Below are 17,249 nucleotides of genomic sequence, written 5' to 3'. Positions count from 1 at the left end.
CTGACCGGTTCTCTGTCCGGTTCCTTCCTGATGCGTTCCGGATCTCCGTTTCAGCTCGTTTTAGCTCGTTTTTCGCCCTTTTTAATCACGATCAAATCCCGGAACCTACGACACACAAAAACGTTAGTAGTATACAAATCTTGACTAAAAACGAACAAAAACAATTAAAATATTAAATAAAATAAACAAGGGAAACATATATATTTAGCATTATATCACCCTTGATTATTCCCGCCATGAAAATTACCTTGATTATTATATTTTTGGCGAGGAACATAATTTTCTTTTAAATTCGGGTTGGATTGAGTAGCCGGATTTCCATAACGAAAATTCGGATGATTTCTCAACCCGGGGTGGTAAGTGTTGGAGTTCATATTATAATTCCTACCACCTCCCCCTTGAAGTGCATTCACCTCCTCCACTGGTACTTGACCTACCACACATACCTCCGACGCATGACCCAACTCGTTACAATTCGTACAAACATCAATTACCTGATTAGTGGTTTGCACGTTTCCTTCTTCCACGACTTGCACTTGAGGTCTACCAATCGCCGGTCTTGCTCTTCGACTGGTTTGGGCCTTTCTTTTTGAAGTAACCGCCATTTGTTCCAAATATGCCCATACATCTTGTTCATAATTGGTACCAAATGTACCATTCGTGATCGACCTCAAATCCCGTTCATCCTCCATACTCAACCCCTCATGAAACGCATTTAACAACTCCCAAAGAGCAATACCATGATGAGGACAATTTTCAATCATCATGTTAAACCTCTCAAATGCTTCATGAAACATTTCCCCCAATTGTTGTTGGAAGGTTCTCAAACTTCTTTTCTCATCGTTGGTCTTTTGGGCCGTATAGAATTCTTCCAAAAATCTTTGTTGCATTTCGGCCCAAGTATAAATAGACGCGGAAGGCAAAGTGTAAAACCATCTCTTTGCCTTGTCTTCCAATGAAAACTGAAATAGAACCAACTTAACCTCATCCGATGTAAAACCTTGCCCCCCAATTGTGTTGCAAATGGAGTCATATGCCTCCAAGTGGAAGTAAAGTTCCTCCGTTGCTAGACCCTTATACTTCGGAAGACTTTGAAGTGAATTTGTTCTCACCTCGAATGTCCTCCCTTGTTGATTGTGAGGGATAACCACCGGAGACGGATTATTAGTAATTATGAGTCGGAAATGTGCTTCAATCCTTCTTACCATCTCTCTTGCATGCCTTCTTATTACCCCCATTGGTACTCTTGGTTGACCCATTTGCCTATAAACGGGCCTTGGCTGCGCGAATTGTTGTTGAAACTGTGGTTGGGGCATTTGTGGTTGGAATTGTTGATCTTGAGGTTTCCCTTGCGGTTGTTGAATAATCGGTGGCGGTTGAACTTGATTAACAACAACTGGTGGTTGTTGTTGAACTGGTGGTGGTTGAACGTGTTGTTGGAGAACTGGCGGTGGTTGTTGTCGATTAAGCTTTTGCAACGGTTCCGATTGTTGCCATTGACCATAACCAAAATTTCCCGGATTTACCCTTTTGCTTCCATCACCTCCCATGTAATAACCTTCCACTTCATACCCCTCAAATTCACTGTCAAACCCATATCCGTATCTGTCACCTTGTGTTCTTGAATGTTGCATAAAAGGTTGGGGTTGGTATTGGTAGCTTGCTTGTGATTGTTGAAAGGGTGGTGGTTGATATTGTTGGAATGATGATGATGCACCAAAGTTAGGAAAAAGGTTGGTAATAGGTGGTAATGTTGCTGATGTTGAATAGGTGTATTGAGCATCTATGGGTTCGGTTGTGTGAGTTGGTTGCAATTCACTTGATGTTGTAGGTATATTAGTAGTGATCGGTGGAGGTGTAGTCGGGATTGATTGACCCGAAGTGGGAACTGGTGAATCCATGTTGCTGTTTGATGCAGTTGGAGAACTCAAAACCTTGTTCTCTCTAACTAAAACTCGGTTTCTTCGAAGCGTTCTGTCAATCTCGGGATCGATTACTAGTGGTGATGACCTGTTAGATCTTCTAGTATGCATACACCTGTAGGTACCTGCACACTAACACAACCAACGTAAACCCGAAAATAACAAACAAAAACTACTAAAACTAACACACGTTGCGCACTACTCCCCGGCAACCGCCAAAATTTGACTTGAGGTCGAAAACTCACTCAAAAATAAACCGATTACAACTAATTAGATAGCGGTAAGCGGGTATCGAACACAGGGAGTTTGTGGAAAATGTGTTACTAATTAGCTTTATAATTAAACTATATTAAACTAAATGCGAAAAGTAAATTCAATGATTCGATGTTTGACTTGAATAACAAAAAGAACTAAAGAAATAAACGAGTTTTAATCAATATACGAAAATATGTCTTCCCTCGGTTTCAGGTTTCCATGAATGTTACGGTTAATATTTAACTAAGATGAACAATAGATAAAGTTCGTGTTTATGTAAACGATTGCGATAATTGAATATCAAGTACTTGGATTATACAACGCAAGGTAATCAATCAAAAACCAATTGGTTTATCCAACCCTAAATCCCTCCCGATTAATCTCGATTACATACAAAACCAAGAACAGACGGTTTAGAACACAAAATCGATAAAATAACAATCCATCAACCAATACATAAACACCATAATAATTAATCAATAAGATTAAACTAATATCTCAGAAATTGTCTAAACATTCAACAAAACAATCATAAGAAACCTTACAATCCGAGGGAAAACACAAAGGAATTTAGCCGAGCATGATTCGGTTCATTATTCCTTCGATTATAGTTTGCATATGAATCAACAACGAGTCTCTAATGATTACCACACTCAAAATAATGTTCTTGTACTCCAAAATCGCCTCTAGGTTGCTCTAGAATGAAAAGATATGATTAGGATCTCAAAAGCCAACCCTAAAACGAGTTTATAAGGCTGTTACAAGTTTCAGCGTTAGTCCCACTGTAAGCTACGGTGGCCACCATAGCTTACGGTGGCTTCAAAATGCCCTACGGTGGCTTAAAACTGCCATACGGTATAATTTTCTTCAGAGGCAACCGTAGCTTACGGTGGCCACCGTAAGCTACGGTGGCTTCCATTCTTGCCTCCTTGTTTTCTTCATAACTTTCTCGTTTCAACTCCGTTTTCTTCACCGTTTTCGCCCACGTTCTCGTAATTATATCCTCTATCTTCTCCTACCTGCAATTATATAAGTAACCATAGTCAACTAATTCCACAAAATAAACCGATTGTATGCATGATTATTAACGGTCTTATATCACTTAAGGGTTGTCCCATGGACTACCCGTCAGTGTGCTGTTAATTGAATCGGCAACTGCGATTTTTTATGTTGATTTGCAGGTTCACTGGTTCAGGTGTGCATCGAGTGTTAAGCATGTGCTATTTATTTGGCTTTGTGTGATTTGCAGGTCTAAGAGATTATTGGATTTGGATGTGCCGATTGGATTGACTATTGTCAAGTAAATTTACTTATAAATGTGTAAATTACTTTTAGAATTTGCAAATTTGTGGTTTGATTAACATATCACTTTATGTCTTTATCAATAATATAATTTGGCAATTTATAATCTGCCCTAATTCTTGTCCAATTTTTAATGTATTAGAAATTTAGAAAATGTCAAATCATTATTAAATATTGTTACTTTAACATTGAGGTTATATCAGTTTTCTGCTTTTAGTCATTTACACTACAATGTTAGTTGCTACTTGTTTTACTGTCAAATCAACATTGCTTGCTGCTTGGTTGTCTTCTGTTTCGATACAAACACTACTTTTTAATGTTGATAAAAGTTTAAAGTTTAATTAAAAAAATTTGGCATCGAACTTATGAATTGGTTATGCAAAAAAGCAAAAAAAAACTTGGCTTTAATTGAATCAGAAAAAGAAGATATTTTTAAACTTTTGGTTTATTATTGCCGGTTTGAAGCCCGGGTGAACGAGAATAGTTTATATTAAAAACTTTCGAAAAAAACCCCCAATTTTATAAGTAGCTTGAGGTCTCCAAAAACCCTAGACCGCTACTGGTCGCCAAATAAGTTCAATGTGTAATCCAACTTTCTTTTTATAAACTTTAACTTAATGCTTTTGATCAACATTATTTGTTAATTTAAATTAGTTTATATATAGCTAACACTAGTTTCAAAAGTATATGAAGCAACTTAATAAAAATGCAAAACAAAATATATAACACCATTGTAATATATTTAATTGTGTATACAAAAGTGTAACTAATACAACAAAAAATATAACACAATTGTAAAATATTTAACAGTGTTTTAGTGTACGAAGCAACTTTGATAACAATTATTTGACATTTATTAGTCAAGTTGGTCTTGTATCCAAATTCCAGTATTGCGTGGAGAAGTTTATGAATGCCAAGTATAGACATGACTATACAAGCTCAATCTAGAATTCAAAACACGTTGACATTTCATACTAAAAAACTAAAATCCAAAATCCAAATTGCAATATTTTATAAATATATCCTTTGTGTTCATACTCATACTCCAAACCCCCACCCCCCCCCCCCCCCTCCCCCTTTCCAGGAAGCAAGAATTCAACATCATTAACTTAACTTGGCTGACTTTATAAACTCACTTCATTAATATACTTCCAAGAGCCACAGATATCATTGTCCCAACTATCTCTTTACCAACCGCCATCAACCTTTGTTCATCAGGTATTATATATCTAATGATCAAGGCTTATTATTTTCTTGAAACAATATATATCAAGATTATATATATTATATCATTAGATTGATTGATTGAATTGAATCTTGACAGATCATGGGTTGTTTCTCTTTTTTCTTTAACCGGAGAGCTGACCCACAAAAACATTTTCCACAATTTAAAGATGGTAAACTTTTATTCAACCATTGGTTTATATATTTCTTATCTTGCTGATGCACTTATATTAATTGCTAATTTTTGTTTTGTTAATTAATGAATTATAAACAGAGCTATCAGCTGTTCAGAATCTTAAAGTTTACTCTTACAAGGAGCTAAGAATTGCTACAGATGATTTCAGCCCAGCTAACAAGATTGGTGAGGGTGGATTCGGTCCGGTTTATTGGGTAAGTTCGAATAATTTTGATGTTAGTTAATTGTTTCTTTTGTTATAGAACACCTTAGAAGTTACAACTTGTGTGTTGCACGGGTGGAAAATATTAATTCATAATCTCTTATAGTGGAAAAATGTGTTACATATATATATATATATATATGAATGATTTTAATAAAATCAATAATATTTAAAAAAATTGATATATATAGTTGGATTTCATAGGTACATGAATTACCATTTAACGTAATTTAACTTTTATTTACTATTTGATTAAAAATAAAAACTACATACTTAGATTTCAAAATAATAAGGGATAATTTAAAATAAATATGTTTTATTAGTATAATTAGTATTTTCTTTTTTGAAATATATCATTATTTAAAAAAAAGGTGTATATAATAAGAGAAAGACGCCGGAAAAAAAATTATGATAAGGGATATTTAGTAGATAGTATAGACAGATAGAGATTTAGATTTATAGTTATTAATTTGTGACATATTTGTAATCTTTAGGGAAGATTAAAACATGGGAAATATGTTGCAATAAAAGTTCTTTCTTCTGAATCAAAACAAGGAGCAAGAGAATTCTTGACAGAAATAAAAGTGATCTATGAAATCGAGCACGAGAATTTAGCAAAGCTTCGTGGCTGTTGTACCGAGGGAGATAACAGGATTTTGGTGTACGAGTATATTGAGAATAACAGCTTGGCTCAGACTCTTCTTGGTATTTCACAATTACATCATTTTTTGTTTCTTGATGTTTTGTTTTTGTATCCATTTTTGCTAAAAAGATTGGATTATTGTTTAAAGGTGGAGGTCATAGTTCAATTCAGTTTAGTTGGAAAACAAGAACCAAGATTTGCATTGGAATCGCGAAAGGGCTTGCGTATCTTCATGAGGAAGTGAAGCCGCATATAGTTCATAGGGATATTAAAGCGAGTAACATTCTTCTTGATAAAGATTTAACACCTAAGATTTCGGATTTTGGTCTTGCTAAATTAATACCCGCGAATATGACACATATTAGCACGCAAGTGGCTGGAACAATGTAAGTTTTGAGTTTTTTTAATCTATTTACGTTTAAAAATTTACTTTTTGTTCTTAAAATTTACCAATATATATATATTTTTTTTTGTATCAGTGGTTATTTGGCCCCAGAATATGCGATTAGAGGCCATTTGACACGTAGAGCGGATGTATATAGTTTTGGTGTTCTTCTCATAGAAATTGTGAGTGGGAGATGCAACACAAACTCATTATTGCCTTTTGAAGAACAATTTATTCTTGAGAGGGTAAGTAGTATTCATCAGATATTTTTATGTATTTTTTTTATCTTGTTTTATTCTAGTTATGATAGCTTCTAGATGTATTAATTAGGGGTTTTCAAAAAGTTTGCGGCTCATTTGAATTTTTTTTTTAAAAAGCTCCTTTGAAATCGCTAGTTTGTAAACGAGGCAAACCAACTAGATCTATAAATGAGCCGAGCCAAAGCCAAGGTTGCTTGTTTTGTTGGCTCGTTTAAATTACAGATCAAATTTTCATATATATATTTATGGTTTTTTTATGAAAAAGAATAATGGAAAATTCTAGTTTGGCTGCTTTAAAGTAATTAAACTTTAATTTAATTAATTTCAACACAAAGTTATAACTCTAATAATTTAAAGATGTATAAATTATGTATTTTATAGTTTATAAATTCTGCATTATATTATGCTACAAATATTATTTTCAGTTTTAATTTATAATGATACATGATACAAATTTTTAAGATAGATGAGCTGAGCCTGAGGTCAACATTTCAGCTTGTTAAGATAAAAGAGTCAAGCTCGAGCTCACCCTGGCTCAGCTCAGCTTGTTTACTACCCTAATAATAACAATCAATTTTTAATGACTGGGTAAACATATTTTGCTTCTAATCATCTTACGATTTTATTATGTTTTGTCTTAAACAGGCATGGGATCTTTACGAAAGAAACGAATTAGTAGAGCTTGTAGACACATCAATGCACGGCGACTTCAATGCAGAGCAAGCGTGCAAATACTTAAAGATCGGTCTTTTATGCACCCAAGACATGACAAAGCTTCGACCTATGATGTCAACCGTGGTCAAGATGTTATCGGGTCAAATAAATGTTGACAAGTACGCGATCACAAAACCGGGCCTGATTTCAGATTTCATGGATCTCAAGATCAGAAGCAACCCTTGTAAAACCGCTTGTGATAATCATGACCCAAAAAAGAACATATTTACTATTATTTCTTCAAGTCCTGATAATGCAGAACATTCATTATCATCCAACACAGCATCACCACCAATCAGCCGGTGTCCCGATGATTGAGTGCTATGTGCCTTATGTCCAAGGCTTGATGCAAAACTACTATCGAGCCGGGGGTCTCACCGGAAGCAGTCTCTATATCCCTATGGGATAGAGGTAAGGCTGTCTACATCTTACCCTCCTCAGACCCTACCATAGCATTGTTATTGGTGGGATATACTGAGTACGATGATGATGATGATGATGATGATGACAGCATCACCACCCACCATGACATACATGGGATCAAACTCCTTAGATGCAAATATGTCACAAATGTAAATGTGTAGATGTTTTCATGTTATCTGAAGAGATGGGGTTTTTTTATGTAAAGGTTCTTTATTATTTTCTCAAATGGGAAAACTAATGGTGATACATGGTTTGGTTTTTTACTACTTTTGCCTCCAAATTTTTTAACGGTCAGCGAATACTCCAAATGTTCTACTGGTTAAATTCATAACGTCAGGATACACTCATCTTCCAATTCAGGAAAAAACCCTACGCATATGAACACTTGCTGAAGGCACCATTGTGCGGTGAGCAAAACATGTTCAGTTCAAGGATCCAACTAGTGAACGCCACATACTCGCCTAGTATCCCATTATCACCTGGTGTCGCTGAAACTGAATGATGGGGGGCATGAATCGAACACGGGTTAAATGAAACATCAAGTATCTTTCTTACCACTCCACTACCAACTCGTTTTTTTAATATTAAAAGTAGGAGTGGTATTGTTGTAAATTTTCGGAGGCTGGTGGGTGCTTAAGGCTGGTGGGATTAATGTATTACAAAAATGAAGACTAATTTGTCTTGTTGATTAAACAAATGGGTGTTTAAGGCTGGTGGGATTAATGTATTACATGTTAAAGATCATGTTTTTTTTTTGTATTTTTATTTGTTTTATGTTGTAAATGACTAAATGTATTGGGGAGGCGGCTGAGGGGATAAGTCACGTTATTTTCCACATGACAAGTTTGGTGTTATTGACTAGAATACTTTGGAGCATTGTATTGCTTTCGTGTACGTTTTAATCTTTAAATCTTTTCCAAAGTAATGTTAATGTATAGTCAGATCAATGTTAGTTACCACATGAAGACGGAATTTAGTCCTTAAAGAGTTGAGAAGTAGTGTCAAAGTGTTAATCTATTTATATCTCTGATCATATTATATAATTTGTAACGGTAAAAGTATCATGGTCCTCTTAACTTCATGTCCGTTTATCTGCTTGTCTCTCATTCTTTTTCTCACATGCATCACTCTATTTTCTATGTCTCTATTTGCACACGGGTCCTCCAATAGGTGGCGTCTCCAGTCACATCCCGTTTTTTGGCCTCTCCACCGACACAAATGAACGTCTCACAAATGTCACCTTAAAATAAGAATAGTCTTTTAAAGTAACCGCAAATCATATCAAATTAATTAAGTTTCAATTATAACATGATATGATATAATGAATACTGATATACATAATTCCAATAAATTTTATAAACTAGGTTATCGTCAATTAAGCATGCCCATAGACTAGTAATAAAAATAAAATAGTAGGTAGTTGGAATACTTAGAAAATAGATATTCCGATAATTATTACAATTAGCTCATCGCCAAGTCGTCAATTAAACATGCCCACAGGCTAGTAATGTATATAAAATAATAGCTAGTTGGTGGATTATTTAAAAAAAGAATCAAACCATTATATTAAACAAAATAATTAAATGCAATCATTCTTTGATTACACATTTGTCTTTTTTCCGTATACTACTTTTTAAACATTGACTTATGAAATACATATCTTAACTACTCAAATGAATCAATAGTAACTTTTACAACATGATGTAAATAGATATACTTTATACTAGTTTATAAAATAAACATAAAATAAACAATAACGCATCAAAATATTTAGTCTTAATAACCAGTTTAAACATCCATCCAATTCAACAATCATTCTTGCAATTTTGAAAAATATGGATCATAAAAAAAAACTACATTTTTTAGGCACGTTTCGTGTGCATAATATGTATGCTATTCTTACCAAAAGATTTTCGAATGTGACTTTGAATAACTTTACAATTAAATAATATAAATTACAATTAAAATACTGAGAATAACTCAAAAGTGTCCAACTTTGCGGAATCATAGGCAATCTACACTACTATTAAATTATCTATCATCTTTGACCCAAATTCTTCTCCTACTTCTTAAAATTGTTTTTACTTTTTAATTTAATACTTAACATGAGGTTTAGTATTCTTCGATTATGTCATGATGATGCTCAATGACTTATTTAACAACAAAATTTCGGTGTGAATGATAGATACGTGTTTAATTCAGAGAAAATTTAAATTAAATAAAAAATCATATAAGCAAGATCATCTTCGAGAATTGTAAAAAATGTTTGGTCTGAATGCAAAAAATAATTGGGCCTCAAATGTATTTATGAACATTAAAAATACATATATTTTTTTCAAAAAAATATATATAATTAAAAAAAATAAATACTTTGGCCTTCGGGGTGTCGGGCTGGGGTCAGTCGGCCAGATTTCAATTTATCGATTTCAATGTGTTTTGTCCGAAATTGAACTAGATTTCCGGCTAAAAACACAGCCGAGATATTATCGCAAAAGACAATTGTTGCACGACACAAGGAAACATGAAGCTCCAAAAGAACAATAACCGGAAGTAGACTGTAAACTCTTGGACTAAAAACCGTGATGACGCGGTAACGAGAATGTCATCCACATATAAAAGTAAGTGAGTGATCTCAAAACCATGTTGATAGACAAATAAAGAATTGTGACACACTTTGAACTCCTTTATAGTAATAATTAATAAACGAGTAAACATGTCGAACCACGACCTCAGAGCCTGTTTAAGATCGTATAAAGAACTACGTAAATTGCACACATATCGTGGTGCAGGCGGATCAACAAACCCTAGAGGTTGTGAAAGCCGGAGTTCGGTATTTTTGGCTTAAAATCTAGTTTCACACAAACGATCAAAACATATTGACTTAGATTATCACTTTATTTGGAATCTAGTCTCTTCAGGGAAGTAATATACAAGTTCCAACGAAGCTTCAAGTGACTGATATCTTCAAGTAATATACAAGTTCCAACGAAGCTTCAACGAATCACACATTGTGACCTTGAAACCACACGAGGAACAGTCACGAGATGCGTCCTTGTTTAAGAATCTTGGTATACAAGCAGGTTCTGATTTATAATCACCTATGTGATAAGATGATTTTAATACATGCAACTTTCATTTTATCTGCCATTCAACGTTGTAATGCTTAGCTCATTGTTCGAACTTGCTCCATATGAACTTGTAGATCGAGTGGTATCTTGCATAGATTTTCCAACGTAAAATCCTGGTTCATTGGGTGAAGGCAACGGACCCTCACCTCCTAACATCAGGATCACACTAGTCATTGTTGGTCGATCTTCAGGGTGACGTTGAACACACAACAAACCAACGTGAATTGACCGTAGAACCTGAGACACGTTGATTGATTCACCTAGACACTTAGCAACTAACTGCAAGGATCTACCTTCATTATGGAGTCCCCATGCCTGCCACGAACAATAGACGAGTAACCAACTTTGTTATCTTTTCTATTTTGGTAATAACTTTTTGAAGGAAAAAAAAAGATTTAATTTTGATCATCTTTGAAGGATTTCATTTTCGGTTATCTTCGAAGGATTTCAAATTTTTAATAATAATTATTATTATTTTTTATATATGGTTTGTTTATATGGGTGAATAAGAAGATAACTATTAAAAATAAAAGCAAAGCATTTTAGATTTTAGTTATTTTTTAATATACAAAATTCCATTTCAATATTAAAAGACCGAAACTTACATGTCCAATAAGGTTGTTGCAATGTTCCTCATGAGAAAAATCTTTGTTTTTCTCCCCGCACACAATCTCTAGCACCAATACGCCAAAGCTATATATGTCTGATTTTATCGAAAAGATACCCCTTGCTGCATACTCTGGCGCCATGTAGCCACTGTGAAGAATCAAAGTTAAACGTAAGTGTTTACTAAATAAACTTGGATGAGGTTAAGGAAGGTGAATCTCACTATGTGCCAACCACTCGGTTTGTGTTTGCCTCGTTTTGATTTCCTCCAAAAGTTCTAGCCAAGCCAAAATCTGATATCTTCGGGTTCATATCCTTGTCAAGCAAAATGTTGCTGGCTTTAAGATCTCTATGTATGATTCTGAGCCTAGAATCCTGGTGAAGATAAAGAAGTCCACGGGCAATTCCTTCGATAATGTGGTAACGTGCTGGCCAGTCAAGCAGTTCACTTTGTGTTTTATCTGCGAATAGTTAAAAGTGTAGGTTATGTAATTGTTGATTTGAAAATTTTCTATGTTGGAGCTAATTTGCTTATTGTTCCATTTACCAAATATAAAGGAGTCGAGGCTTTTGTTTGGCATGTATTCATAGATCAACATCATTTCAGCTCCCTCTATGCAGCAGCCCATTAGCTTGACCAGATTACGATGTTGTAGTTTAGATATCGAGATGACTTCATTCATGAACTCGTGAACTCCTTGAGTGGACGTTTTTGCTAGCCGCTTCACTGCTATTTCTTGTCCGTCTTCGAGTACACCCTGACATATAACTTTTTAAGATAAGTATAAAGTATGGCATAATAGATTCTATACATCTTCGAACACGAATGTTTCGGTCTTATTTGCTTTCACCATAACAGATATGTGTCACATAAATATGTTACAAATTATTTTTTTTTCAACTATAATACATGAGCACCATATCTACTAAATAGTACAATACGGAATGATATAATACCTTGTAAACCGGTCCAAAACCGCCCTCTCCAAGTTTGTTGTTCATCGAAAAGTTGTTAGTAGCTTTAAGTATTGCAGACAAACCAAATAGTGGTAGCTCTAGATCTTCATCACCACTTCCATTTTTAACTTTAAAAAAGAAAACCGCAACTTCTATTAAAGAAACTAGTAAAACTGCAGGTACATATAAGTGACAAGATAGGTGTTTTCTATATGTGTTGGAACGCAATTAAGTCGAGTTGATTGATTAGAAATAAATTCTTCTAAACATCGAAATATATCAAATTAAATTAAATAAATTATATTATTTAAACAATGCGATTCATAAATAGAGAAATACCTTGCTGCAGCCGCTTCTTCCTATTATAACGATAAAACAAGCATACAGAAACTAGTATGACCGAAACCACAACTGCTATCGGGACAATAATTAGTACTCTTTTCCCTGAATATGAGCTTCTTGTGTTTTCTATCAAGTCCGTACGAAAATGTGTTAATTAAATTGACATTTAGACAGATATTTATAAAGTAACTAACGAAAATTAAAATATCGTTATAATTACCTAACTCGGAAGCTGCGAGTCGTATATAAAGAGTGTCCCCGCCTTCAGCAAATGTTCTGATATCAATTAAGCCACCGAACCATAACAAGCAACCACTCGCCGTCCCTGATATATTCGTATACGTGTACGCAGTACACGAACAGTTACTTTTGCACATCTTCTCACATTCCACAAGGGTCATGGTCCGGTTATACCATGACTCCCGAGTGTCGGGTAACTTCAAATTTGTATACTTGTTGAACCCTTCCCCCGGGTCACAGTCCAAAGGGGTAATATGTCGACACCCATGTGACCAATCCGTAATTTTCCACTGATCAGGAGATGCGGGTTCAAACCCCTTTAAACATTCACAAACTGGAGACTTGTCAACGTTGCAGCTCCCAAACTTCCTGCACAAAGCGTATTGGTCACAAATATCGTTTTGTCGGGCCAGAAAAGGGTTCCATTCTTGTCTGCTATCAATCCAAAAGAAGCGCTCTATTCGACCATCTGTTAGTAGCACCGCCCGAGTAATAGCTGATGTATCTATAAGACTATATTGGTAGTATATTTCTTTCTCATTAATAACAAACGTGAAGCTGTAAAACGGATTCGGCTTCAACTGAGAAATCCCCGTAAACCTGAGCCCGTTCCATGGACCTCCCCTGAATATTATTTCCTGGCCTTTCCAGGTAAATAGCTGAGGGAAACCGCTGGCGTTAATACTGAAAGAAAACTCACCGACCGCAGGATCATCGACGGATTTCCATGACGTCAAGTATCTGTTAAGCCCCGTAACTAAATTCCAGCCTACCTTCATTCCGGGAAGTAAAGTATCTGTCATGTAGTCAAAACTTTGCCATATGGGATTTTCTAGATTTTTAACTATAAAGTTGCCGGTATCTAGAAGCTGAGCGGTCGGATTCTTCACTGACGTGGTTGACGAGTTCACTGACGACCAGACTATATCGCCCTTGGGGGCGTCCCGGATAATGAGAACTCCTTGAAGGGTGAGAGTTAACTCGAAAGAGGTATGTACGAGTGGCGTGTTCCTATTGGCTACCCATACAACGGTCCGGTTCGGTATTTTCTTGTACCAGATTCCTACATAAATGTTCATGGACTTACCAGGGCGAAAGAAACCGAGTTCAAAGGTTTCTTGCCGGGAAACGATGGTTTCATTATATCTAACGGTTTGGTTTACAGACAACGTGTCTGCAGCGAAGGTAGAAGTTATTGATGCATAAAACACAAGAAAGTGAAAGATCAAGTTGGTCTTGATCACACTTCTTTCATCCATCAAATTCTTTAATCAGTAACACTCTTAAAATATAAAAATGAAAACATTCCGATTCAGTTTTAGAAATAAGATACAGAAGTCCATATTCAATGCCATTGACTGGAAAGTGGTGCTATGGAGAATAATTTACACCTAAAGCAAAAGTCCATTTTGATGGCTTTGTATATTATAAAGTTTTTTACATATTAAAAAGCACCAGGGTAGGCATCCATTAATGTTAAAGGGACTGTTTTATAATTATATATATAGAAAAAGTGGTGAACAATATTGTTCATACAGACCACCACTTTTAACAGGTTATATGACCGTGCGTTTCTGCATAAAACAAGATCTTTGATGTGTCGAACATGCCATGTGTCCACTCGACTGTCAACACATCCACCTATTAGTTATATTTTCTTTGCCCGTTTGAAAAAAAAAAGGTCAACCATTCATAATTATGCGGGTCAAAATGTTCATGCGAAACAAAAAAACTCATGCATCTTTTAAGAAATGAGCAGCAATAATGTTACATCTTACGAGTAAAGTTTCTAACAATTTATAATCTGATACCGGTTACAAAACGCTGGATTCCAGCGAAATCTGGTACAATCTTGAGATCATAGAAGCTGTCTTTATGAACAGATTTCATATGATCTACAAGAAATCTGCAATGATCTTCACCATTCGTCTGCAACCAAAAATCACAAATAAGATGATAAAAAATAGAAACAGCATCATAACTTAAACACATAAGATAGCATCTTGATAACAGGTCAAAAGAGGTTTTGTTGGTGCAGTTCTAAACAAATCGGGTCAATTTGGGTTGACTTTACTAAAACTTAGAAAAAACTTAAATAAAAACGACTTTTGAGATTGTATGCTTTAAAAAAAAGGAAACTTGTTAAACTGTCAATAGTTAGGTGTGTGGGTCGGGTTAGGCCCAATGGGCTGAATCTTATCTGGGCGACTGGGCCTAAGACAAACATTAAGCCCGATCTGGTTTAACATCATCAGACCAGATCTTGTTTGACCATTTGACCCGTTCCACTTTTGACTAAACTTTCAAATTTGACAAATCGGGCCCGCTTGACTAAAAACACAGTCCAAAACAAAACTTCTCAACTAATCGGGTCAAAACCGCCACTCTAACATGAAATTAAAATTAATAACAAAATCATTACCTCAAAGGCGAAAAATCCACCAGATTTTAGCATAAGAGAAGCACCATTGCAAATATGCAGAAGATCAGACAAGCCATCTTGACCACCATCTAAAGCCAGTATCGGTTCATGTCTACCAACTTCCGCTTGGAGCCCGTTAATGTGTCCACTTGGTATGTAGGGTGGATTGCTTACAAGCCCTGCAACTTGACCTTCAAACCCGCTCAATGGTTCAAACCAAGACCCTTGCTTTACACAAACCTTATCCTGATATGAACCATGAACCTTTTTGTTAACTTGTAGGACTATTGAAGAAGCTTGTAGCCTGCTCAAAAACGGCTCGTTTGTAGACGAGCTGAGCCCAATCCAAGTCATAGCTCAGCTCGTTGGCTCGCAAGACTCATTTAGCTGGCTCGTTGGCTCGTTCAAATTAAAGCCCAAACATTAATATATATATATATATAACCCAAATTTGAATAACCGTTATATAAACTAGTTTATTAATTATGCATTATGTGAATGTTAAAAATATATAATTTTTTCTTTCTATATATCAGTACAAGTAAAAATATACAAGTATTTTTTTTTTAATAAACGAGCCATCTCACGCTTTTTACCAGCCAAGCTCAATATTACAACTTGTTAAGATAAACGGGCCGATCCGGCTCAACTGCTCAAGCTTTTACCAGCCAAGCTCGAGCAGTCGAGCTCAATATTTCAACTCTTTAAGATAAGAGGACCGAGCTTTAAATCAGCAGAGTTTGAGCTTAATATTTCAACTTGTTAAGATAAAAGGGTCGAGCCGGCTGGAGCTTTTCAGTTTTCACCAGCTGAGCAGTCTGAGCTCGAGCTTATAACGAGCCAACTAAAGCTACTTACCAGCCAAACTAGAACTCAATATTTTTATTCGTTAAGATAAACGAGCCAAACCAAGTCCGAGCCCAACCTGGCTCCCTCGACTCGTTTCAACTTTCATTTACAGCCCTATTAATTAATATCTAATCACATGTAAAAGGCATTCCCAAATTACCTGCAAATTATACCTTTCAACATTAAACTTAGCAACCCGAACCGCAGCAGGACTAACATCAACCGCAACAACCTTCCCCTCATCCCCTACCACCCGTCCAATCCCAATGGCAATCGCCCCACTCCCCGTCCCGAGATCCAACCAAACACCATCCTTCAAATCCCCATTCCCTTTAACCACATTCTCAACCAAATCCACAATCAACTCGGTCACCGGCCTCGGAATCAAAACCCCTTCTTCCACACACAACACCAAGTCCCTCCAATGCTCACACCCCACAATATACTGCAACGGCCTCCGCATTTCGATCCTTTCCTTCCATAATTCATACAATTCCCCCAATTCCACCCTCAAGTTCAAAACTTTATCGCTTTCGACACCGAATGCATCGAATTTGGGCGGAAACTGATCAGGGTTTTGGAGGGTGTCTTGGATGAGCCAATGGAGTTCTCGGTGGAGGGTTTCAGAATCCGGACCGTTGTCGGTTTCTGCGAAAGAAGAGCCGATTGATGAGGCTAGGGTTTTGGCCCAAGATTGAAACTTTATGAGGTCTGAGATGGTGGTGGTGAAGAGTGGTGGGCGGAGGAATAAAGGGTTTGGTGAAGTGGGTGTGTTGGAATGTGAATAACATGAAATGGGTTTGAAGAAGATGGTGCGATGGAGTGGTGTTGTTCTTGATGTGAGTTTGGTTGGGAGAGATGATGTGGCTCGCGCCAAAATTGAAAGGTTCATTGTGTTGGTGTTGGTGGTGTTTCTTGATTGAAGCTACATGGATATATTAAGGTGTTGTTTTTGTAGGAAAAATACTTTTTTTTTTGTTTTAAGGATCTGGTTTAGTTATCGGTTTGGTTTTATGGTTGGTTTTCATTTCTAGTTGTTTTCTAACGCTATGTTCCTGAGTTTTCTGAGTTCTATTTATAGAGAGAAAAGAAAGGAAAGAAGAAAAAAAGAATTTAATGTAGAAGAGAAAGGAAAAATTTATGGAGAGAAAAGAAAGGAAATAAGAAAAAAAGAATTGA

The 17,249-nt window shown here is 35.8% G+C and overlaps 3 protein-coding genes across 3 annotated transcripts; 1 reads left to right on the top strand and 2 right to left on the bottom strand.

Annotated features, from left to right (window-relative positions):
- Window positions 1–4,652: 4,652 nt before the first annotated feature.
- On the top strand, window positions 4,653–7,421 carry LOC143554329 (cold-responsive protein kinase 1-like). Its single transcript, XM_077044110.1, has 7 exons — window positions 4,653–4,697; window positions 4,804–4,876; window positions 4,978–5,093; window positions 5,596–5,806; window positions 5,893–6,130; window positions 6,224–6,374; window positions 7,035–7,421. Exons 2-7 carry the CDS (start codon window positions 4,807–4,809, stop codon window positions 7,419–7,421), a joined length of 1,173 nt encoding a protein of 390 aa, XP_076900225.1. The 5' UTR covers window positions 4,653–4,697; window positions 4,804–4,806.
- Window positions 7,422–10,593: 3,172 nt separating this feature from the next.
- LOC143554334 (G-type lectin S-receptor-like serine/threonine-protein kinase At4g27290) lies at window positions 10,594–14,082 on the bottom strand. The gene is made up of 7 exons (XM_077044113.1): window positions 12,780–14,082; window positions 12,557–12,685; window positions 12,218–12,345; window positions 11,808–12,018; window positions 11,484–11,721; window positions 11,260–11,410; window positions 10,594–10,969 (listed from the first exon to the last, which is right to left on the bottom strand). The coding sequence occupies exons 1-7, from the start codon at window positions 14,056–14,058 to the stop codon at window positions 10,664–10,666; spliced, it is 2,442 nt and encodes an 813-aa protein (XP_076900228.1). The 5' UTR covers window positions 14,059–14,082; the 3' UTR covers window positions 10,594–10,663.
- Window positions 14,083–14,539: 457 nt separating this feature from the next.
- Window positions 14,540–16,969, bottom strand: LOC143554327 (uncharacterized). Its single transcript, XM_077044108.1, has 3 exons — window positions 16,231–16,969; window positions 15,222–15,467; window positions 14,540–14,728 (listed from the first exon to the last, which is right to left on the bottom strand). Exons 1-3 carry the CDS (start codon window positions 16,960–16,962, stop codon window positions 14,597–14,599), a joined length of 1,110 nt encoding a protein of 369 aa, XP_076900223.1. The 5' UTR covers window positions 16,963–16,969; the 3' UTR covers window positions 14,540–14,596.
- Between the last annotated feature and the right edge of the window lie 280 nt (window positions 16,970–17,249).

The sequence above is a fragment of the Bidens hawaiensis genome, unplaced genomic scaffold, assembly GCF_021521415.1.
Source record: "Bidens hawaiensis isolate Kalapana, Puna unplaced genomic scaffold, B.hawaiensis_p1.1 tig00017589_1, whole genome shotgun sequence".
Classification (NCBI taxonomy): domain Eukaryota; kingdom Viridiplantae; phylum Streptophyta; class Magnoliopsida; order Asterales; family Asteraceae; genus Bidens; species Bidens hawaiensis.
This window is presented reverse-complemented; position numbering and strand designations above follow the sequence as displayed.